The sequence below is a fragment of the Labeo rohita genome, unplaced genomic scaffold (assembly GCF_022985175.1).
Source record: "Labeo rohita strain BAU-BD-2019 unplaced genomic scaffold, IGBB_LRoh.1.0 scaffold_94, whole genome shotgun sequence".
NCBI lineage: Eukaryota > Metazoa > Chordata > Actinopteri > Cypriniformes > Cyprinidae > Labeo > Labeo rohita.
In genome coordinates, this window is record NW_026129898.1 from 38,660 (window position 1) to 63,460 (window position 24,801).

The following is a 24,801-nucleotide window of genomic DNA, read 5'->3' on the forward strand; positions in this document are numbered from 1 at the left end:
TGTTGAAAAGGTGTTTACCGCTATGATAAAATCGAGGCTTTTAATTGATTTTCGTTTTTATAAAGCTATGGACTCTTGAAATGTTTTTGAAAAAATATGGTGTCATAGAGGAGCTTTATGTTCTATATTTGAAAATGAACTTCTTTTTGCATCTTTTTTATAAAATGATGGGCCTTTGTGAAAACTGTTTTATGTGAGCAATTGTTTTGTTAAATAAACATGTTTGAAATTCAAAATTCTCTCTCTCTCTCTCTCTCTCTCTCTCTCTCGTGCGCATGCGTGGGCGTCTGTGGAGTGAGTGCGGGAGTGTGCGGTGAGTGCGTGGAGGTTTCCCTCTGTTCCTTTCATTGTTTTGTAGTTGCCTAGCTTTTTAAGTTTTTTTTTTTTCTTTCTTCACTTTTCTCCCCTTCTTTTCTTCATTGTGAGGTTATTCTAGTGTTTGCTAATCCGTGGTGGGGGTGCGGTTTGGGCCGCGTGCTACCTGTAGGGAAGCATGACGGCCCCGGGTTCACGGGTGTTGAGTACACTCACGCGGCGTCATGCAGTGAAGGTGGCGCCACCTTACTTGACTGGGGCAGTGGTTAAATGCAGCCATTAAACTCACTTGCTCACCAGTGTATCCTCTGTAATGAATAGGTGCCGTCAGAATGAGCGTCTAAAACAGCTGATAAAAAAAAACAAAAAAAAAAAAACAAAAACACAATAATTCTACATGTAATGTAAGTCATCCACAAGCTGCATGTTTGTAATAAATAGAGCCGTCGTTAAGATGTTTTCTTCTTCTTCTTCTTCTTCTTCTTCTTCTTCTTCTTTTTCTTCTTCTTCTTCTTCTTCAAACCAGTCCTCAGTTCCTTTGTCCTTAATATTACTTGTCTCATCTGAATCAGGACAGAAAAATGTACAGATCAAGCACCATTTTCGAGCGAGAACATTTTAAAATGGCCCTAAACGAATATGTCTTTGGATATTGATTTTTGATTACATTTTCACTGCATGGATGAAGTGTTATTATTAATTAATTTATTATGAGCTCGGTCAGAAGCAATTTGAGAAAACACCTAAATGGTGAATTTGTTTCTTGCAAAAATGCACTTTTTTCCTTTACAATGGAGTACATAATGCAAATAGCAATAGGTGTTATTTACAATAAGTATAAATAGCAATTACATGCTGTCTACACTAAGTGAAAATACTAGCAATAGACAATATTCACACTATGTTAAAATAGTAGGATTTTCTGCATTGTATTAAATGGATGCCACCTTATTGGGACAATAAATAAAGATATTTAATTTTCAACTTTTTGATTAATTCTTTCATTGTTAAAAAAAAAAATGCCTTTCTAATGTGATATGAGATTTGAAAAGGGAGGAAAAAAAACTGGTTGGTCGTGTCAAACTGCATAAGTTTTACCATCTAGTCCACTGAAACTGTTGTTAGACTATTGTCTTTTGTAATGTTGACGAACCCAATCACATGTTGGTGGGCGGAGTTAGTGTACATAAAAAGCCTCTGTCCGCAAGGCAGGCTATTTGCACCTAGTGTGAACAGACACTTCGTTATTGATAATGTTTTTTATCAGCTCTTTAGACTCTCATTCCTGCAGCATCCATTCACTGCAGAAGATTCACCGGTGAAACAAGGGATGCAATGATACGTTTCTTCAAATCTGTTTCAAAACAAACTCATCTACATCTTGGATGGCTTGAGAGTAACTACATTTTCAGCAAACTGCTTACAGAGGCATACTCATAAATTTTCCCCATGATTTTTCTCAAATGCACAGAACACTAATGCTAAGCACTGTATACCGTGGTACAGTAGATATCCTGCAATGATCCTCCCCCACAGTATTCCACGCAGGTCCACAATTTAGTCAGCTCAGTGACTGGACTTTTGAATCAATGCACACAAAACATTTTCAGATACATACACAGACACCCATAACTTACAAACAAGACAAGACTATCATAAACATTTTGAAATCTTGTGAGTGGGAATGCATGCCTTTGAAATAATATTTGGGAATGCACAAGCCATCTAGACCACAAGCCTTCTGCACATTTTGTGTGTCTCTCTTATCTGACACACTGATACCCTAACCCTGCAAGATGTCTGTTAAAGATTGCTTGATCAGGAAAGCATCTGCTGTATATTACAATCTGAGAGACATCTGTAAGATGTCCATTTTACATACATTTTAAACATGAACATCTTATAACAAATGTCTATTTGACATCTGATTATATAGACATCAACATTCTACAGATGTATCACTGTAAAAAATAGTATAATTTTAACTGTAAAATTTTGTAAAAACGCTACAGAAAAAAAAAGAAAAAAAAACTTAATAAATGAACAATTGTACAGTTTTTATAAGTTAAAAAACAAAAAAAAACAAAACAAAAAAAAAAAAAAAAAAAAAAAAAAAAAAAAACAACTGAATGTGTAATTTACAGTTGAAAACTGTAAATTCCCAGAATTCCCTGCGTGACACTACACATTTGAAAGTTTTTTTTTTTTTTTTTTTTTTTTTAAATAATCATGTTTATGTTCATAAATGTGTTTGTATTTTATACAAAATTATTCTGGCAACCACAGCTGCTAAAATTATTTTGTAAAAACTATTTTATTCCACCAGAGAGGACTGTTTCTGCAATGGATCATCATTTAAATTGCTTTTGGTACTGCTTTTGACATTTTTGCAATAAATAAATTATTGTGATTGAACTTATCTTTCTGCACTGAAGACAGTAATGTGCTGAAATGTCTGCTTGCTCGTGTTCATCTGTTTTTAACTCACATGCACCCTGCACTACTTCCACATTAAAATTATTGAAAAAAAAAAAAAAAAAAAAAAAAACGTTTTGCTAGACTTTTACAACGTGCATTGGATTCGGTGTGCTGTTAGCCATTTTTCCGTTTGTATTTTCCAAGTATTCTTTTGGCTCTATGCACCTGCAGCACAAATAATTTTCTTTTTTTTCTTATTTGGAGCGCTACAGTTTTGTCAGCTTTACTTGAACTTCCATTTCATGTCATGTTTTTTTTCTTTATACTATAGATATTTTTAAGAAATAGTTTTGGTTAGGTTTATAGAAATGGGATTAGCAACTATAAAAAAATAAATATTATTTTTTAATGCTATATTGTTACTAAAATGGTAATTTGGTTATTTATTTATTTATTTATTTATTTGCGTGTTTAAAACATTGAACTATGTCTACATAGTATGTTTCAGCATCAATAAAAAAATTGAAAAAAAAAAATAAAAAAAAAATATATATATATATATATATATATATATATATATATATATATATATATATATTCTGATACCTATGTATAAACAATGAGACCAGGCTGGGAGATCACATGACCAAATACTAGATTGAATTTTCACTTTATCCTGAGCTGCCATAGTATTTGTGGCTATAGGGTGGCCATTTGATAAGTCAAAATGCAGTGTATTACACTCTGTACTGGTGGGGTTGGTAGATTCTGGTCTGATATGGTTATAGTTAGCGGAAGGGAGGATCTCTCAGGCAGAAAAAAAAGGAACATATTTGCAAGTCTAACAATGTGGCTTTTAAAGCATCACAAAGGCAAAAACAACAACACATTTCAGCTTAATTATTGCTATTATTCACAATCCATCACATTTGTCTAATAAGCAAAAAATGGAGTTTGTACCCAGGATGCTTCTCACAGCACTGCTAGTAGGTAAGTGTAAAAATGTTTATTTTTTGTTTTTTGAATTCAAGTTTACAAAATAAATTTTTGAAAAACACTTCATTACATTCCTTACACTGACCAAAACAACTAATTAACCTCTTTTTTTAAGGGTTTGCATGTCTTCCATTGTGCTCTTCTCAACGTTATTACATCATCAATGAGTTGATGAACTGGACTGAGGCTCAAGAGTACTGCAGAAAATACTACTATGATTTAGCAACATTTGACAACAAGGATGAGCATGACCAAGTCGTTCAAACTCTGCTGAGCGGAGTTTTTTTTTTTTTTTTTTTAATAAGTCTCTTTAAAACCAAGCCTGATTTGCTCAGTAAGCCTGCATTTTTTTTTTTTTTGATCCAAAATAATAACTGCTAATAACTTTTGAACCGTAAGGCACAGAATCAAAATTCTTTTTTCCTCTGAATCCTTGGCTCATGCCGAGTCGAATGAACTCCAAAATTTAAAATAAAGTTTAGTTTTTTTCTATAAATATTTATTCATAAATCCTACTTTTTTGAACTAATCCTAGACGGTTTGTCTGATTTTCACCAAAACTGGCTCAGATCATCTTCAGACCATGCTGGCAAAAAGTTATGGAATTCAAGGTAATTAGTCAAACCGTTCTCGTATAACACGCACATGAATTCTACGAAAAGCACGCAAAAATAGATGTGAGGCTATATCTCAACAACAGTTTGGTGTATTCATGACTTGAGACTACCTGCAGTGTTTCGGCACAGTGCCACCTAGTGGTCAGGAGATATGAAAAATGGGTATTTTTGCTTATAACTTCTGAATAGTTAGGCCAAAAATCATGAAACCGGTCTCTTTAGATTTGGTGCATCATGCCGAGTCGAACCATATCCAATTTTCCCATGTCAGCCAATTTGGGTGTCTGCCATATTGAATTTTGTCCAAAAATGCTATATTTTACAAACGCATTGAAGTATCGTTAGGAAACTCGGTATGTGTCTTTGGCACCATGCCCTGACAGTACTCAAAAAGTTTGGGGGCAGCACCACCTTGTGGTCAAAAGTTATAAAGAAATTTACAAAAATGCCAATAACTTCTGCTTACATTAGCCTATTGTAATGAAACTGATGTCAATAGATTCCTTGGGTCAAGCCGAGAACATTGATATCCATTATTCCAATATTGGCCAAACATCCTGTCCGCCATTTTGATTAATATTGAAAACCTACTTTTTCAAACTCCTCCTAGACCGTTAGTCTGATTTTCACCAAATTTGACTCTGATCATCTTCAGATGTTGCTGGAAAAAAGTTATGAATTTCGTGTCGATATACAAAACTGTTTTTGTTTAGCGCATCAACGAATTTGCTGGAAAGATGCCAAACTACCTCTGAGGCTGTATCTCTGCAAAGCTTTGACATATTGACACCAAATTTTATATGTGCTATTGTCACCACACCCTGACCACACCACATAAATTTGGTAACAGCGCCACCTACTGGTCAGAAGTAATACACCATTCCTTAAACATTAATAATGAAATTTCCAAAAATGCTAATAATTTGTGATTGCATTAGCATATTGTAATAAAGCTGGTCTCAAAATATTCCTTGGGCCATGCCGACAACATACATACCAATTATACCATAGTTGGCCAAACGTCCTTTCCACCATTTTGATTAATATACAAAACCTACTTGTTCGTACTCCTCCTAGACCGTTGATCCGATTTTCACCAAAATTGAGTCAGATCATCTTTGGATGGTCCTGACTCAAAGTTATGGATTTCGTGTCGATAGAGTAAACCGTTTTCGTACAGCGCCACTACAGATTTTAGGCTTGATACCAAAATGATTCTGAGGCTGTATCTCTGTAAAGCTTTAGCATAATGACACCAAAATTTTTGTGTGTCATTGTCAGCTCACACAGAATGCATCACATCAATTTGAAAACAGCACCACCTATTGGTCAAAAGTGATAAGCCATTAAATTATATTATTGGTTGTATTTATGATTTTTCAGCCATTTCAACTGATATTATTCTAAAATGACTTTAGTTACTCATTGTTACAGTCGGTCTGTTGCTCCTTGCCATGCTTAGCTCCTCATTCTGCCTCTGTTGTGCTTGGCCCCGCAATTGCTGCTTGCAGCTATATTTATTATTATTATTATTATTATTATTATACAGCATTACATTCTCCACTTCTTACACTTATGTGCGGTTATACTAGTGAATCCAGATCTCAACAAGAGATCACAGCGATTCACCCAAGCACCTTACAAAGGATATGTGCAGTGCCCATGAGTGCAATCTTTTGCGCTTCACTAGCTGACGGATGGCCTGTGAGCATTTTTAAGTTCTGAATGAAATCTTTCTTTAATGTTCCTAATGCTCCTACTATCACTGGTACTCATTTCCACATTCTGCTCATCTCAATTTCTTGGTCCTTGTATTTACTGATCTACTCAGTTTCCTTTAGCGTGATGTTTGTATCATCTGAAACAGCTATACTGATCAGCAGACACATTCTCTCTCTCTCTCTCTCTCTCTTTCTCTCTCTCTCTCTCTCTCTCTCTATTATTATTATTATTATTATTATTATTATTTATTTTTATTTATTTTTATTTTTTTTATGCAGCACTATGGCAGAACAGTTAGCTAAGATGGTTCTATCGGTAACTACTGTAACATCCTACATGATGTTATCATTGACACTGATGACTTTTTCTGATTCATGTTTGCAGTAAACTCCCAGATACTTTCACACAGACCAATGAACATAGTTGGATACTTTGTTGTCTGTTGGTGTACTCAGACTGTGCAAGTGTATTCTTTTTGTTTCAGGATGTTCTTTTGGTGGTACTTGGTGTTGAGAGCCTGGTCCTGCACAGCAAAAATCAAGCTTTCGTTCTCTCCTTTTAGACCAGAATTATGTAGCCACTGCATATATGTGTTTTATCTTCTGAGCTTCTTTCTGAAGAGAGTATTTAGCCTTGCCAGCATTGTGATCTCTCACTAGTCGTGTAAACATGTCTTTGCCCAGCATGATGTAGTTGCTTAGGCCAGCGGCAGCGGTCTCAAAAGTAGATTCTACTTCGACTAATTGGTGACCACCATCTCATCTCCTGATATACAGTCTTTCAACGTCAGCTTTAGCTTAATGGATGCCTGCAATGGTCAGGAGTTTCCTTGTATTTCTATCCATCCTCTTAATGTCTATTCTCAACCAGTCAAAGCTATAACAAACCACTGAAACAGCTAGGGTATTGATAGCTGTGATTTTGTTTTTGGAGTTTAACTCAGTCTTAAGTACCTGACAAACTCAACAATAATACTCTTTCACTAACTTCTCTTTCATTTAGATGTTATCAATACTATCATTCTCTTTGACACTGAGGTACTTGTACATTTCATTCATATCCGATTTCCTAATGAATATTCAGTTGGATATTCTGACTTTTGATTAGTTTACCACATTTAAAGTCAGCTGTGGCACATTTGTCTAAGCCAGATTCCATTTTGATGTCCTTGTTGTAGTTGAGTCTCATCCTTTGCAAACAGTTTCAAGTCATCCATGTAGAATAGATGGCTGACTTTATTGTGCACATCAACTTTAAATCCAACACCTTGTCTATTTAGCATGTTAATTAGTGGTATCAATGCTAGGCAGAACAGAGGGGGAGACAAGGAGTCATCTTGGAATATACCTTGTGTAATTACAATTCTACCCATCTTGATATGGCCTCTGGTGTAATAGAGCACCATAACAGTCTTCCACCCTTTTATCAATGTCTCTACAAATCGAGTTATAGATGGACAGACTCGATAAGTTTCCTGCGGCTGTTGAGATCTTGTAGGCTATTGAGAGGCAAGTTATCGGACGGTAGTTCTTGGGTTCCTTGTGTTCTTGCCTTTGGAGAGTAGGAAGGTAGTTCCAGATGTTTACCACTCAGGTATATCTCTTGGATCATTAATGATGTAATTGAAAGCTCTTGTTAGGTGTTTTAAAAGGCAGTTAGTTGTTTGCACCAAAAAATCTGGAGTTTATCTGGTCCAGGAGATTTCCAGTTGTGAGTTTTTTGATGACTTTCATTATCTCATCAACTGTTAAGTCATTCCATGAATCTTGCTCTGTATGCTCATGGTTTTTTCTCTCCTTTTCGATCCAAGTCGCTAATATATTATAGACAACATTATTGTAACGGGACTTGTCAGAAGCGTGAATAGATACAAATGCAAGCTTTATTATACAGATTGTAGTCAAGACAGGCAGGGTCAGACGCCAGCAAACAGTAACATCCAGGGCGAGACAAGAGTGTAATCCAAAAAACAGGCAGAAGGTCAAAATCCAAGAGAGCAGTCCAAAAGAATTGGAAATGTTTAATGTTTAATGAATGGTGTATTAATTCTGACCAATAGCTGGCGCTGTTACCAAATTGATGTGGCATGGTAAGTGTGAGGTGACAATGGCACATATAAAATTTGGTGTCAATATGCCAAAGGTTTGCAGAGATACAGCCTCAAATGTAGTTTGGGATCTTTCCAGCAAATTCGTTGATGCGCTGAACGAAAACCATTTCGTATATCAACAAGGTCTGATGATGATCTGAGTCAATCGGCATGACCCAAGGAATCTATTGAGACTACTTTCATTACAAAAGGCTAATGTAAGCAGAAGTTATTAGCATTTTTGTAAATTTCTTTATAACTTTTGAACACAAGGTGGAGCTGCCCCCAAACTTTTTGAGTACTGTCAGGGCATGGTGCCGAAGACACATACCGAGTTTCGTAACAACATGCCAATGTGTTCGTAAAATATAGCATTTTTGGACAAAATTCAATATGGCCGACACCCAAAATGGCTGACATGGGAAATGTTGGATTGGGTATGGTTGGATTCGGCATGATACACCGAATCAAAAGATGTGAGTTTTGTGATTTTTGGCCAAACCATTGAGAAGTTATAAGCAAAAATAAACATTTTTCATATCTCCTGACCACTAGGTGGCAGTGAGCCAAAACACTGCAGGTATCCTCAGGTCATGCTTGTTATGACACACACCAAGTTTGGTCTGAATACACCAAACTGTTGTTGAGATATAGCCTCACATCTATTTTTGTGTGCTTTTCGTAGAATTCATGTGCGTGTTATACGAGAACGGTTTGACTAATTACCTTGAATTCCATAACTTTTTTGCCAGCATGGTCTGAAGATGATCTGAGCCAGTTTTGGTGAAAATCAGACAAACCGTCTAGGATTAGTTCAAAAAAGTAGGATTTATGAATAAATATTTGTAGAAAAAAAAAAAAGAAAATAAAAAAAGAAACCTTACGATCATTGAATTCTGCATGAGCCAAGGATTCAGAGGGAAAAAAAAATAAAAAATTAATCTGTGCCTTACGGTTCAAACGTTATGAGCATAAACATGAGTGAAATTTGGACAAGTAGTGGCGCTAGAGAGTTTGAGTTATTTGCTGTGGTTAATAATGATGTCTTGAAATATACATTATTTCTAAATATACATTATTTATAGTTTATATATATATATATGTGTGTCTATATATATATATATATATATATATATATATATATATATATATATATACTATACAAACAAACAAACAAACAAACAAAAAAAACAAAACAAAAAAAAAAACAACAGTGTCTAAATGAACTATACTCTCTGCCCACAGCCATAATGAATACAACTGTCTTAATCCAAGAGAAGAAAAACTGGAATGATGCTTTAAACTACTGCAGACTGTTTCACACTGATTTGGCTACAGTAGAAAACCAAGATGAGAACACAAAACTACAGCTGCTGCTCAGCAACAATAACGTGGGATCAGCTTTCATGGGTTTATACAGAGACACCTGGAAGTGGTCAGATCAGAGTAGCTCTGTATTCAGGGCTTGGCAGTTGTCTCAACCCAATAATTTAGGGGGAGATCAATCATGTGTGCAACTGTATTTGGAAAAAGAACAATGGGCTGATGTATCATGTTCAAAGAAACTCAGATTTATCTGTGGCACTGGTAAGAAAACCTTTTTGTTTGCTGTTGTTTGTGTGATCCTAGATAATACAGTGTTTACTATTGCAAATTACTGATTTGATTATTGAAATCCCTGTAGCAAAGAAGATTCAAATACTGAGAATGAACATGTAGTCAGCACCGAACCTTGATGTCAGAGATTTTAACAGCACCATTTTACAGCAGGTCAGTGTTAAAATGATACACAATAGTTTTGTAACAAGGGTAATGGTATGCTATGTCACATGTTCTTTATCTTTCATAATATCTGGTCTGTGTTAAGTTGATGGTTCTGTTTGTCTTCAGTTGCAGCAAAAGCTGAGCAAACTGGGACTGCCGAGTAACACCAAGCTGACATGGAGGACACAACCTGATGGACAAATATTTCACACCCTGAACGAAGCAAACAAAACAAATGACTACCAATGTAAAACTGTAAAATGAATGTTTGTCAGAAGAATTGTTTAGGGAATGGTAAGGCTTATCGTGTATGTGGTGCGAGTAAGCTAGCATAGTTTCTAAAAGTAGAGTTGTTCACTGAATTTTAACTGGTAATACAATTTAATAGGCAATATGGAATTAAGTTCTACCTGTTTAAATTAAGTTGCTTCCTACATCTAGTGTGAACCTAGGAAATTATTTTCGAAAATATTTATATTTCTGTCCAATTGATCTGTTTGGTACGGTGGCAGTGAGAGAGCTCAACATGCTGCAAATGAAAATAACACCAACAAATTAAGAACACATCTCCATCAGATTGACGGCACATGTGCTGCATATACTTACAACACAACTAAACAGATAATGGGATAATGAGGTCAGTAACACAGTGCATTCTGGGACTTTAGGACACTGACACTATAGACTTGGTATATAGTGGAGGTAGATGTTAAAATTCATATTATACAGTTAAAACACATTAGAATGGAGAAGCCTTGCTGTGTTGCCATTTTTTTTTTTTCTCCATCTTAGAGTCTTAGCTAAGTACCATTTCTTTATTTTAAGTATTCTGAGAGGGTCATTCATGCTTTTATTTTGCTATTTCTTAATTACTGTTATTGTGCCTGATAAAAACCTGATGGTGGAAACATTGTACTTGAATTAATAAATTTCCTTGCAGCATATCAATGTGTGGACCTTTTGTTTGCTTTTGCGCTGAGTACTGCAATTTCCATAATATGGGCATTAATCAAGCATCTCTGAATCAACTTCAGATGTACAAAACACTGCTGCTATATGCTCCTTACTGGTGTGCGTAAACGAGAGCACATTACCCCAGTACTAATTTCTTTGCGTTGGCTCCCATATCGTTACAATATTGATTTTAATGCCCTGCTGCTGGTGTTTAATGCTAAGAATGGGTCAACTCCTGTATATCTGTCTGATTTATTATCACAAGCCTGAAAGGTTTCTTAGGTCATCCAACCAGAGACTATTAAATGTTCCCCGGATTAAATTGGAATCAAGAGGAGACTGAGCCTTTGCTGTTGTTGCACCGGAACTCTGGAACAGCCTGTTGCCATTAGAACTGCCTATACACTGCATGAGTTTAAACCTTTTTTTCTCTGACTTTTAACTGTAGTTAACAATGGTGTTAATGATGTTGATTTTTGATGTATTGTACAGCACCTTGGTCAACAACTGTATTTTAGTGGTGCTATATAAATAACGTTGAGTTGAGTTGAGTTATGAACTCTCATATCTGCTCTCATGAGTGGAAAACAGATCTGAAATGAAGCACAATTTCCTAATTCTCAGCTTAGAAACATCACAGTGGTGAAAATGGTGAAAGTATAGCTCAATGAAAATAAACAACTTGACCAAAATCTGGCGATGTGCTTGAATTTGTAAGTGCTCACGCCATGAATAATGTACAAAAATGTGTTTGGAAATGTTATGTGTGATATAGCTTGTTGCGATCACTCTCCGTGTTCATAAAGCAGCTTCATAAAGAGTATGTTTACACACACACACAAGGAATCTGACTTGGCGACAGAAGAATCCAGTGCAGAAAAAGGTACAGACATAGTGCAAACATACATTTGGGGACAGTCATGGCGTAATGGTAGTTTGTAGTTGTGCATGTACAGGACATTCTGTTCCCAGGCCTAACTGAGTGAACAAAGGTGGTGGTGGCAAATAAAATTTAAAATGAGAACGAGACAGGAGTCTCCAAATCCAGACACCACCCTCCGCACAAACAGCAGTCATACGGACATGAGAACATTCTGCTGCATCAGACCAGCATTGCCATTTTTCTTTGTTTGTGAAGAGTTCCATGAAGAACCTTTAACATTTATGAAACTTCTCCACTGCACTGAAAGTTGTTTATAGAGACAATTGGCGCTTTAGATTAATAAAAACAAACAAACAAACAAACAAAAAAAAAAAAAACATTTTTGGTAAAGGAGTGATAGTATCACGTTGTGGTACATGAAAAGGGACAGTAAGTATTCTGAACTATAAAGCTACTTGATTCTCGAGGCTAGCTAGTGGTCATTCTGCTTGCAGTTGTTGACACTGCAGTCATTTTCATTAGTAAACAAAATCACTGTTTATACCTTTCAGATAGCATGTCTTTGCAACACTTCTTTAAAGATTCAGAACATTGTTTTTACTTTGTTTTGGTTGAACTCCGAAAAAAAAAAAAAAAAAAAAAAAAGAGCTTAAAATTAGTGAATTTGAGTGCTGTGTATGCTTAAGTGCTTGAATGAGTGCTAGTTAGGAGTTGTTCCAACTGGGAGTATCAAAGATGCCATTGATTTGATAAGGAAATCTCTGAGTGTCTCATGCACACGTCTGCTTTTGAATATGATAGAATTTACCTACAATCCCTTGAGGTACTGCTTGAACAAAACAAATTTTGCTGAGATTGGACTACATTTGGTGTGTGCTCAACAAAGTTGAAATTCTATCTTAATGACCATAACAGCATGTGATAAATAATTATATAAAACCATTAGTACAATGTGAAATAATATTACAATGCTGACAATGACAATGTGACATGTGCTTCAGCTGCAGAAACTGGAAGCAGATTTTGTTGCTCTCTGACAATCTGCATAAATAACAGCATTTGCTCTTCAGTCTTTGAGAGTAGTCTGTTGCACTTTTACATTGTTGGGCAGCTCAGTTGCTCTATTGCCTACTGGAGCAACTGGGGGTTTGGTGCCTTCTTTGAGAAGTTCCAGTTCCAGTATTGAAGGTGGAGGAGAGTGCTATACATTCACTATTCCTGCCAGTACTGAAACTCACTATTGGGTTACAAGTACAACTCTCCAACCATTAGGCCACGGCTGCACCTCATGATGTAAGAAATAGTCAAAATTTTATCAGTGAACAAAAACATTAGGTAATATTACCAATCAGCTTTTAAAGTACTCGTTGATAAAAAGATACAGAACTGGTTAACACTAACACTAAAGTGAGGGTGTTTCTAATACAGCATCTAGGGAGTGATGGAAAAATGTCTCAGGTTATGTATGTAACCATGGTTCCCTGAGAAGGGAACATTGGCCAGTTGGATCCAGAACACTTAAGAAGAGATGATGCCAACCCCTCATTGGACTTCAGATGATGCCAACAATACAGCATAACAACAATACAACATACCGAATTCTGCTACTAATTTATAGTGTTCTTTGTCTGTTTGATTACGTAGTTAATTGATCTTTACCACACATCTCTGCCATGTGAACATCAGCTTGACATAGTCACGACAAGTAAGCTACTACTAAACATATTGTAAAAACTTTAATTTGCTGTAAAGTTGATTTGCAATATGTATCATGGAAAGCGCTATAAATTTGAATTGAACTGAATTAACATACACTCAGAATAAAAATGTTGCATTTTATGCGACTGTACTGCAGTCCCTTATGAAAATAAGCCAATGTTTTACTAAAATGACCATAATTCAACTATAGTATTTGTAGGTTCCCATGGTTACCATGAATATTAAAATGTATTTCAAATATATTTAAGTGGGTATTGTTAACCATTTACTCTAGTAATTTAATAATTTAATAAATTTCATATTAAAAGTTCAGTTTATCCGTATTAATATCGACGATACAGGCCTTTAAAAGCATCGGTATCATATCGAAAACAAAATTTATCGCCCATCCTTAAAAGGGAGGAATTATCTATCCATCTATCTATCTATCTATCTATCTATCTATCTATCTATCTATCTATCACATTCAACCACAGTGTTATGTACTGAGCTACGGAGCCCGTGAAGTCACCTGTAAGAAGGAAGAAAAATGCTACTGCGACAAACTGTTTTATCACTTTTTGCCTTTAAAAGTAGAAGAAAACAAGCGTGAAGGGCTCACTGACCCAGCCAGCAATGACATGTGGGGCCCAGATGGGTTAACTACGGGTTCCATGGGAACTGTGTGGGCATGGGCTTTGGCTGGGTGAAATCAGCGGGTCCCATGTAGGTTTTGTAGTATGAGTCCCACATAGGATGCCCATATGAGCTGATTACATGGGCCCCATAAGGGACAGGCATGGGTCAAGTGGGCATGGGTTTGATCTGGGAACGCATACATGGGTCTTGAATGGGATATTTATGGGTGGGGAGGGGGTTGGAGGGGGTGGCTGGGAGGTTTGGTGGGGTGGGGGGTCGGGGGGTGCTGCCAGGGCCTCCGGGTGTGTGGCTTGAGCGCGGGGGCGGGTTCCGGCACATCCCGGGGGGACGTCTGTGGCGGCCTGGTCCTCCTGGGCGTTGGCTGGGCCTCGTGTCCGGTGGGGGTGGGGGGGCTGCAAGAGCCCTAAGAGAAAAAAGAGCGTCAAGTTTTTTTTTTTTCAGAGATTTTTTTAAAATATATTTTTTAGTTTACCTGTATGTTGTGACATTGTTTTTTAAAGATAATTTTTGTTGTTCAATTTAATATATTTCTTGCAGTTCAAAGCATCAAGTGTCTTGTATTTATCTTGTACTTATATTCATTCTTCGTTTTTAATTTTTCTTAGATTGTTTCCTTAAACCATTTGGCATGGTTGGGCTTAGATAGGCCTTGCATGAATTGCCCAGTTAGGACCAACATTTAAGCCCATATGGGCATTCACGGTTGAATCCTGGTGCAAGCCCACTTTAAACCCCTTTAGGCAGGTGGGGCCCAAATGGGTCTGACATGAATTGCCCAATTAAGACCCATGCAGTACCCTTACAGGTCCCACTTTTAGTACGTCTGGGCTTCCACGGCTGGCCCCAATGTGGATCCCGGGTGCAAGCCCATAATGGGGCCCACATTTGCCGCCCATGAAGCCCTCATCTGGAGATAGGGCCGATTGCAGAACAGCAGAACCATACGTCACAGCAGTCACACGGCAGCAACGCTGCGGCAGCAGGCTCAGACGGTAGTGGGCGGAGTCTGTGTGTGTGTGTGTGTGTATGTATGCATGTACATACATACATACAGTATATTACAGTTAATAGTGTAACTGTATCTTACGGTTAATAGTAATTTCGTGTATGTATATATGTGTATATATAAACAGGCGCGAGCACTCATATACATAATACGGACTTAACATTAACAGCTTTAACTTTGAAACGCTCCACAAAGATAAGTAGAGCAAATTCTGGTGTTCATAATTATTTTTATTTTTTCTTCAAATAACAATAACAACATTAAAAATAAGAAAAGGACAAGAAAAAATATAAGTTGATCACTTATTGCTATTTTCACCCTTTTCCGATCTGCGACGGAGACTCCGCCCACTACCGTCTGAGCCTGCTGCCGCAGCGTTGCTGCCGTGTGACTGCTGTGACGTATGGTTCTGCTGTTCTGCAATCAGTCATTATTGGCTCATCTGGGCCCCACATGTCATTGCTGGCTGGGGAGGCGCGCAGACACCGAGCGGGCGAGATGAGTCTATAAGGTTCTCATATACTGGAGCGCAGCGCTGCTTGACTTTCATTGTTGAACTTACTGTTTGAAAGACTAATTCGGTTCGGAGATGGCAGAAAATCTAGTGTTTTATTCCCCAACGTCTCTTTCCAGAGCCACTCACTAACTAACGAAATAAAGAAAGAAAGAAAGAAAGAAAGAAAGAAAGAAAGACGAAAAGACCTGCACTTCGACTCTTTGTGGTAGTAAATTATTGCAAGACTGTATCTGAGATTACCTCGACTCACATTGCTTTACATGTTGATTGTGCATTTAGAAAAGTGACAGTTTATTGATAGTAACAGCTTTAATGGAACGTCGATTTAAATTGAATTAGGTTAAAACAATATTAATGCTTTTGCATTTATAGGTTTTTTTTTTAATTATTTAAACCTTCTTTCACACTTTTTTTTTTTTTTGGTCATGTGTTTAATAATCAATCACGTTGCACAATCCGACCGCCAGCCAGCGGTGGAGGTGTGGCTTTGGCGGTGGGTGTTAGAGAGAAGTTCAGTGATTGGTTTAAAATTTTACAAGCTTTAAACCAATGGGAGGCAGGCCGGCTGTTTAAATAAAGTGTAGCTGGGCTTCTGGATTCATTATTTTTACGTTACGAGCGTGAAGGTTTTCGCAACTAACAATGAGTGGCAGAGGCAAAACCGGTGGTAAGGCGAGAGCGAAGGCTAAGACTCGCTCATCCAGGGCAGGACTGCAGTTCCCCGTCGGTCGTGTTCACAGGCTTCTCCGCAAAGGAAACTATGCAGAGCGCGTAGGTGCCGGTGCTCCCGTCTATCTGGCGGCTGTGCTCGAGTATCTTACCGCTGAGATCTTGGAGTTGGCTGGCAACGCCGCGAGGGACAATAAGAAGACCCGTATCATTCCCCGTCACCTGCAGCTGGCGGTGCGCAATGACGAGGAGCTCAACAAACTCCTGGGCGGAGTGACTATCGCTCAGGGCGGCGTGCTGCCCAACATCCAGGCTGTGCTGCTGCCCAAAAAGACCGAAAAGCCCGCCAAGACTAAGTAAACAGTCTGGTTGAAGTCTGTTACTTCGTAACCCAACGGCTCTTTTAAGAGCCACCCACTTTATCCGACAGAGAGCGAAAAATTTTTTCTTAACTATTTTGTCAGTGGTGGCGTGCCATAAAAAGTTGGAAAAAACGCTTTATTAGTCACAATTAAAGGTATTTCTGTTCTTCACAGATTACTGTCGGAAAAAAATATAACTGCCATCTGGTTGGAGCTTCAGAGTGAGCTTTATTTGCCAAGTGTGCGCGCAAATGTCTGGCTAGCCTACATTAATCGTATAGGAAAAGGGAAAAACAGTATACATCAATAGGGGTGTGTATGAATGTATGTTTATGTATTCTATATATACAGCAGTGTTCTTCAATATATTTATATACATTGTAGGTATGTATTATTGTCTCATGTTGCATAAACACCAGAGTACTGAACTATGCATTAACTTACAAAAACATTAGCACATTACTTTTGTGTGATCTACAAATAACTGTCCTTGTCTGGTTATGGTGATTGAATAGATGGTAACGTAATTTTCATGATATCCGAATAAGGAATATCTCAGAATGTAGCAAACGGAACAAAACATTTGAGCGGGAAACCAAACAGCCCCATTTGAAAACACAATATACGCAGTCATTGGCTAGAAGTCATGCGCAGACGTCACATATCAGCCAATCACAATTCTCCGCATTTTTTTGTGTGGCCTCACAGCGCTTTAAAAATAGAAGTGTAGCGTAAATTTGTATATTCTACGTATTCTGGACGGAGAAAGAAATACTTCGCAGTAATGGCAAGAACCAAGCAGACCGCTCGTAAATCCACCGGTGGCAAAGCCCCGAGGAAGCAGCTCGCTACTAAAGCCGCCCGGAAGAGCGCCCCAGCCACCGGTGGCGTCAAGAAGCCCCATCGTTACAGGCCCGGGACCGTGGCTCTCCGCGAGATCCGCCGTTATCAGAAGTCCACCGAGCTGCTGATCCGCAAACTGCCTTTCCAGCGTTTGGTCCGTGAAATCGCCCAAGATTTCAAGACGGATCTGCGCTTCCAGAGCTCCGCTGTCATGGCTCTGCAGGAAGCCAGCGAGGCTTATTTGGTCGGCCTGTTTGAGGACACCAACCTGTGCGCCATCCACGCCAAGAGAGTCACCATCATGCCCAAGGACATTCAGCTGGCCCGCCGCATCCGCGGAGAGCGCGCTTAAACCCGCAGCCGCTGCATTAAACCCCATTAAACCCCAAAGGCTCTTTTAAGAGCCACCAAAATTACACAAGGAGAGATGTTCCACTGTTACGCTGAACGTACAACACAGAAAGCAACCTTAAACACTCACGTGCTCAATGAATTCTTTCTGTTTACTCTCTGCCAGCTATGAATCTATAATTCCCAGAGAAAATTAGCACGCCAGTAAAAACGAGATACACCGTGGACGTGGCACTCTTAGTCATTTAGCTCTGTTTGGGCGTTATACATACTTCTTGTAGATAAACACAACTGACCGTGCTTCCAATATGCATGTGTATATAATAGAGCTACATACTAGTAGGTGTGAGGTTAACAATAATAATGAAGGTATTATTATAAAAGTCCGTTATAAATGTCTGTTGAGATGTTTAAGGTGAGGCGGGGGGAAACGTAATTTCGTTATAATAGGTGTTTATTTTACTGGAACTGAGAACCACTGATTTAAGTTTTGATGTAACCTCGTGTAGCTCTCCGTTTGTTGGGTGCAGCTGAAATGGCAGAGTGCGACTCCAGACAAATGATGAACGTGATATTAAAGCGTGTGTCAAATGCTCACATGTAAATATTATGCAGATATGAGCTTCTGAACCTTATTTGACAAATGCATCGAATAAAACAAATTGTAGTACGGAACAAACGACAGGCATCGTTAGATCAGGGTTGGCGTTAAACCACATTGTGTCCTGCTCTAACAACAGGGGAAGGGGGGGCGCGCAATGTGACGTGGCGTTGCTTTCAGTTAGGTCCTGTAAGCAAATGTAAAAGACCTCCCTTCAGCATTAACCTCATATTCGTTTTCGTTCCGAAACTGAGACGAGAAGCATCTTTAACATGTCTGGAAGAGGCAAAGGCGGTAAAGGGCTCGGAAAAGGAGGCGCTAAGCGTCACCGTAAAGTTCTGCGCGATAACATCCAGGGAATCACCAAACCCGCCATTCGTCGTCTCGCTCGCCGCGGCGGCGTTAAGCGCATCTCCGGTCTGATCTACGAGGAGACCCGCGGTGTGTTGAAGGTGTTTCTGGAGAACGTCATCCGGGATGCCGTCACCTACACCGAGCACGCCAAGAGAAAGACCGTCACCGCCATGGACGTTGTGTACGCGCTGAAACGACAGGGCCGCACCTTGTACGGCTTCGGTGGATAAACGCCTAAATCGAAAACAAACTCAACGGCTCTTTTAAGAGCCACCCACACTATCACATAAGAGTAAATGAAGTAAAGCTTGTGTATTGTATTGTTGTTGAAAAAAACTATAAAATAAAACCATTTTGAGATGTCAAACTATTTTAGTGCTGGTGTGTAAATCGGTCAGAAAATATGCGATCCTGGGACTACAAAACTAGTCGTAAATCTCACTAAACTATTTGTAACAATAGCCAACAATCATTTTTTTGGATTAAAATGAGCTGTTTTTCTTTTATGCCACAAATCATTATATTAAGTAGAAATTATGTTCCACGGAAATATTTTGTAAATTTGTCAAAATTTAATATTTAATTAGTACTTTAAAGGTTTTTTTTCTCTCTCTCTGTTTCTATATATATATATATATATATATATATATATATATATTCATGTAGAGTTTCCGTTAAATTCAAGGGATTTCCAGAACAAAAACAAAACGCAGATGTTATTTGGTTTTTAAATTAACGCAGAAATGAAAATTGCAGAACAGAACAAATGCAAAACTCTTTTCTCCAAATTCTTTCAGTGGGTCCATAAAAGTTTAAAATTTTACACTATGGAAATTAAGACCAATTTGTTTTCATATATAGAATATATACCTAACAAAAAGAGCGGGAAATGAAACAAAGCACTTAGTCATATGAGCTGGTGTCTTTCAAACATGGATCGGTGGGTGGGGCTATAATTTCTTAGCCTGTGATTGGCCCTCCTTCCGCTCGTGATACTTTGAGATGTCAAATCACATACAGTTTATGGGTCTGAGCCATGAAAACACCCAATCGGAAAGTTCCACATCTCTTGGAAAAATTAGCATATCTTGGTGAATAAATACCTTTACTCGAAATGTAATCGTTTATTCTACGGAGTTGTGTTTCATATCTGTATCATGCCGGAACCAGCTAAATCAGCGCCTAAGAAAGGCTCCAAGAAGGCCGTCACTAAGACCGCCGGGAAAGGAGGAAAGAAGCGCAAGAGATCCAGGAAGGAGAGTTATGCTATTTACGTGTACAAAGTGCTGAAGCAGGTTCATCCCGACACCGGTATCTCTTCTAAGGCGATGGGAATCATGAACTCGTTCGTTAACGACATCTTCGAGCGCATCGCCGGTGAAGCGTCTCGTCTGGCTCACTACAACAAGCGCTCCACCATCACTTCACGGGAGATCCAGACCGCCGTGCGTCTGCTGCTGCCCGGTGAGCTGGCCAAACACGCCGTGTCTGAGGGCACCAAGGCCGTCACCAAGTACACCAGCTCCAAGTAGAGCTCCGCTCAAACTCACAGAAACCCAAAGGCTCTTTTAAGAGCCGCCCATCTAATCGTTAAAAGAGTTCTGAGGCTTATTATTATTATTATTATTATTATTATTATTCCCGTAAGTAGAGACCTTTAAGTATACACTTTAGTGTCTGTCTACAGTCTAAGCAGCGTATCATATTTAGTAACTTTTTAATTATTTAAGTTTTAAGCATGTTTTAATATTCTTTTTCAAAGAACCGTTTGTGGTGTATTAAAACACAGCTTTAAATAAATCGTTATTGCTTTATGAATGAACGTCTTTTACTGTCATTATACTGGTGCATGTAAGTTAGAATAACTTACTCTCTGCGTAGTTTATATCACATAGTGTATATTTAACACAGGGGCGTTGCTTGGGTCAGAAGAGATAAGGGGCTTAGCCCCTAAGAAGTACCCCCCCCCCCAAAAAAAAACAGCCCTACTTCACCCCGCTGCCTCCCACCAACTCATGGATTATTTGCAAGGCAGTTACATTATTTTATAAATGATTAATAAATAACAAGCCAATACATATGGTACTCTGCATTTATTGAATTTTGAACACACTGTATGAACAAAACACAGTTCTTATTATCAGTGCTCTAGTTGTCTGTATTCGTTATAACCTTCGCTTCTCTTCTTGACCAGTCTGTCTGCCTGTTTTGTTTATTATTCTTCCTTTTTTTTCTATTTCTCACTTCTGTCTGTCTTGTCTTTGTTAATCATCCACTTTTTGACTGTTCTCTTGTTTTGCCTTCTGACTGTATGTCTATATATATATATATATATATACATATATATATATATATATATATATATATATATATATATATACACCTTTATATGTTCTTTGTCCTTCTTATCTGGCATTTCAATTGCATTTCTCATTGTCTGTGAATTGTCTATCATTTTCTTGTCCTGGTATCTCAGTCTCATCTGTTTATTTTGTTTTGTTTGTATGTCTAGTTAATCTCTCGCCATGTCTTTGTCGTCTTTCCTCTATTGCTGTTTGTATGTCTTTCACAGCAATATTTTAATTTTTTGTCTCTTATTTTTTAGGTGGAAGAATCAGTGTGTGTCTCCTTGACTTGAGTGTAGCAAATCTGTCGATTACTCTTCCTGGCTCAATTGAGTTAACAGATTCCTTTTCAATTGAAAGAACAGCAAGGTTGTGAAGTCTTTCCTGACCCATAGTTCGCCTCAACCATGTGTGCAGGCGTCTCAGGGCACTAAATGATCGTTCACATGTACAGCTGCTGACAGGCAGTGTTAGTACAATCTGAAAAATTTTTTTGAGAGAGGGGAACATGTCACAGTCCAGCAGGCGGTATACACTGAGTATATCTGGAATGCTACCTTCTTCATTATTTTTTTGCCAGGTAATGTTTTGCCACATAGATTTCTTCTGCACGAAGCTCTGTGTTGTAGTGCAGTGCAACTTCATTGAGCAGATCCTGTGACAAGAAGGTTACTGAAGATGGGTGACAGGCCTGTACACCCTTCAGAATACTATCTCCTACACTTGAAAACCTTTGACTGAGCTCATTAATCATCCGATCCACACAAGGGAAGTACAGATGTCTCTTCAGATTGTCGGAGCTTCCTAGATCAGTACCAACAGCACCACAAGTTGATTCAACAACAAATTCTTTCATTCGCTTTTGTTTGCGTCGAGGAGATGAGACCATCACTGCCTTTGCTCTGTTGTACAGGCTCTGTGACATTTCATCAGTTCGTTTTGCCTTCAGCGTGTCGCAGACAGCTTCTTTGTACATTACTGCTTCAGCCAAATCCAGACTTACTCTTTGCAGATATTTGTGCAACCCATCTGTGATGGACAACAGACACTCAAACATTACCATCATGTAGACCACAGAAAACTTGCACAACTTCATCCTGAGGCCTACTGCAACAGGTGTTCCAATTTCTTCAAGACACGTTAAGACAGCACTGTAGTTTTCAAGCATTGCGGTAACAGATGCAAGCTGGCAGGACCAGCGAGTTCTTGAAAGCTGAGCAAGTTCATGGCCAGGTAGACCAAGCTGTTTTTGTACAGCAATCAGCTTCTCATGGTTTACTAGAGAGGTGTTGAAAAATGTGTAAACACATTCTAGGCAGTCAAAAAAATCTGCTGCTTCTTGAACCGCCCTGCATGTGTAACACAATACAAGGTTTAGTTCATGTGCGTAGCAGTGTATGTAAATTGCTTCTGGGTGATTGGCTCGGAATAGAGCCTGTACACCACCAGATGCGCCACTCATCACAGACGCACCGTCATACGTCTGAGCTACACATGTCAGATTTCCCAAATCATTGGCATCAAGCAGTGCTTCAGTTGTGTTTGTGATTGTCTTTGCATCAAAAAAATTTAGTTCTTGAAGGCCCAGGAAACATTCCACCACTTTACCATCTGAGTTTACATGTCGTACGCAGACAGCTAATTGTTCTGTCTTGCCATCTCTGGCCTCATCTGCCATTACAGCACACATGCCAGATAACTTAATTTCCTTTCTGATCTCCTCAGTAACCTCTTCAGCAAAGCTCTGAATTAATTCATTTTGAGAGACTGGAGAGAGATATGTTGAATTAGAGGCAGCTGTGTAATTCTGAAGGAATGGATCAAACTGAGACAGTAGTTTGAAGTACTCTAAGAAATTTCCTTGATTTGCACTGCTCTCTTTTTCACTATGCCCACGAAATGGTATATCTTGTCTTGCTAGAAATCCTGTTATTGCAACAATGCAACGTAGGTATTCACGCCTTTCCTGGATTTCATTTATACTGGCTGAGTGCAGTTGCATGCATATATCACCATGCTCTTTTGTACTCTTGAAGCCTTGCCATGAGGCCATGCTGGCACCGTGAACAGCGTTTTTTTCATGTTCTCTGAATGAACTGAGGGCTTTCTTCCAAATTTTGTAGCCCTGATTCTGCAGTTTGTCACTGTTGATTTGAGTATGGTGTTTTCCAAAAATGCTCTCATTTGAAACTTAAAATAGCTCATTGGGTATTGGGCTAGTTTTACTTGTTTAGGACCTGTCTCAAGGTCACCTAGGTCATCCTTGTCTTTTCTGGCTCTCCCTACGTCATCTCCTGTTCTTTCTGCAGTCTCATTCTCTTCCCTTAACCTCACAATTTGATCTACAAAGTACAAATTTGAGATGCTTAGCATGTCACATGAATAGTCTTTTTAACATTAGATACAATGCCTTGTGGAATTATTCATACCCCTTCATTTTTTTTTTCACATTTTGTTATGTTGCTGCCTTATGTTAAACTACTTTAAATTACTTTTTTCCCACATCAATCTACACTCCCTAATCCATAATGGCAAAGCAAAAAATAGGTTTTTAACATTTGTGCAAATTTATTAAAAATAAAAAACTGAAAAGATCCTGTTGCATAAGTATTCATACCCTTTTCTGGGACACTCGAAATTTAGCTCAGGAGCATTTTATTTTATATTTATAGTTAAACTGTGGCAAATTCATTTGAATGAGTATGATTTAGAAAGGCACACACCTCTCAGAAAAGGTCTAACAGCTGAAAATGCATATCAGAGCAAAAACCAAGTCCTGAGGTCAAGATAACTGCCTGTAGAGCTCAGTGACAGACTTGCGTTAAGGCAATGATCTAGGGAAGAGTTCAGAAAAAAAAAATCTGCTGCATTGAAGGTTCACAGAAGCATTACCCATAATGGAAGATGATTGGAACAACTAGGATTCAAGAAAATGTCTGCCAGCCCCCATCCAAGCTGACAGAGCTTGTGAGGTGAAAAGGTGAGGCAAAGAATGGCAGATAATTGCCAAATGCAGATGTGCAAAGCTTGTCACATCATACCCAAAAAGACTTGAGGCTGTAAAGGTGCTTCAACTATGTACTGAGTTAAGGGTATGAATACTTATGCAATGTACTTATTTAAGTGTTTTATTTTTAATACATTTGTAAAATTTACACTCCATACACCATAATAATGACAAAGCAAAAACCAGATTTGCAAATTTTACAGATTTATTACAAATAAAGCACTGAAATAAGTGTGTTGCATAAGTATTCATACCCTTAACTCAGTACATAGTTGAAGCACCTTTACAGCCTCAAGTCTTTTTGGGTATGATGTGACAAGCTTTGCCGCCTCACAACGCCACTGATTTAACAAACACATGAATCACAAATTCAACCATGTTACATATTTGCACGACAGAGTACCCTAGTTAAACACACCTGGACCAGCTAATCAAGCTCTTACTAAGCATACTACAAACATTCTGGCAAGTTGGAGCTAAACTCTGTAGGACACAGATCCTCCAGGACGGAGTTTGGGCACCTTTTGTCTAGTTACTCTGAGACTAGCTTTTCAAAAAAAAAAAAAAAAAAGTAGATAATTATATTACACAGTCTATATTGCACTAAATCTCCCAAAAAAGAAGGAAGAA

The 24,801-nt window shown here is 38.3% G+C and overlaps 3 protein-coding genes across 3 annotated transcripts; all 3 read left to right on the plus strand.

Annotated features, from left to right (window-relative positions):
* Positions 1 to 16,262: 16,262 nt before the first annotated feature.
* Positions 16,263 to 17,119, plus strand: LOC127162445 (histone H2A-like). Its single transcript, XM_051105234.1, has one exon. It carries the CDS (start codon positions 16,282 to 16,284, stop codon positions 16,666 to 16,668), a length of 387 nt encoding a protein of 128 aa, XP_050961191.1. The 5' UTR covers positions 16,263 to 16,281; the 3' UTR covers positions 16,669 to 17,119.
* Positions 17,120 to 17,289: 170 nt separating this feature from the next.
* Positions 17,290 to 19,189, plus strand: LOC127162462 (histone H3-like). Its single transcript, XM_051105244.1, has 2 exons — positions 17,290 to 17,863; positions 18,706 to 19,189. Exons 1-2 carry the CDS (start codon positions 17,455 to 17,457, stop codon positions 19,047 to 19,049), a joined length of 753 nt encoding a protein of 250 aa, XP_050961201.1. The 5' UTR covers positions 17,290 to 17,454; the 3' UTR covers positions 19,050 to 19,189.
* A 775-nt stretch (positions 19,190 to 19,964) lies between these two features.
* Positions 19,965 to 20,377, plus strand: LOC127162449 (histone H2B-like). The gene has a single exon (XM_051105238.1). It carries the CDS (start codon positions 19,977 to 19,979, stop codon positions 20,349 to 20,351), a length of 375 nt encoding a protein of 124 aa, XP_050961195.1. The 5' UTR covers positions 19,965 to 19,976; the 3' UTR covers positions 20,352 to 20,377.
* The last annotated feature ends 4,424 nt before the right edge of the window (positions 20,378 to 24,801 follow it).

Coding starts and splice junctions, on each gene's coding strand:
- LOC127162445 (XM_051105234.1), top strand. CDS start 16,282: ATGAGTGGCAGAGGCAAAACCGGTGGTAAGGCGAGAGCGAAGGCTAAG.
- LOC127162462 (XM_051105244.1), top strand. CDS start 17,455: ATGGCAAGAACCAAGCAGACCGCTCGTAAATCCACCGGTGGCAAAGCC. Junction 17,864..18,705: donor CATCCGCGGAGAGCGCGCTT/AAACCCGCAGCC, acceptor ATATTCGTTTTC/GTTCCGAAACTGAGACGAGA.
- LOC127162449 (XM_051105238.1), top strand. CDS start 19,977: ATGCCGGAACCAGCTAAATCAGCGCCTAAGAAAGGCTCCAAGAAGGCC.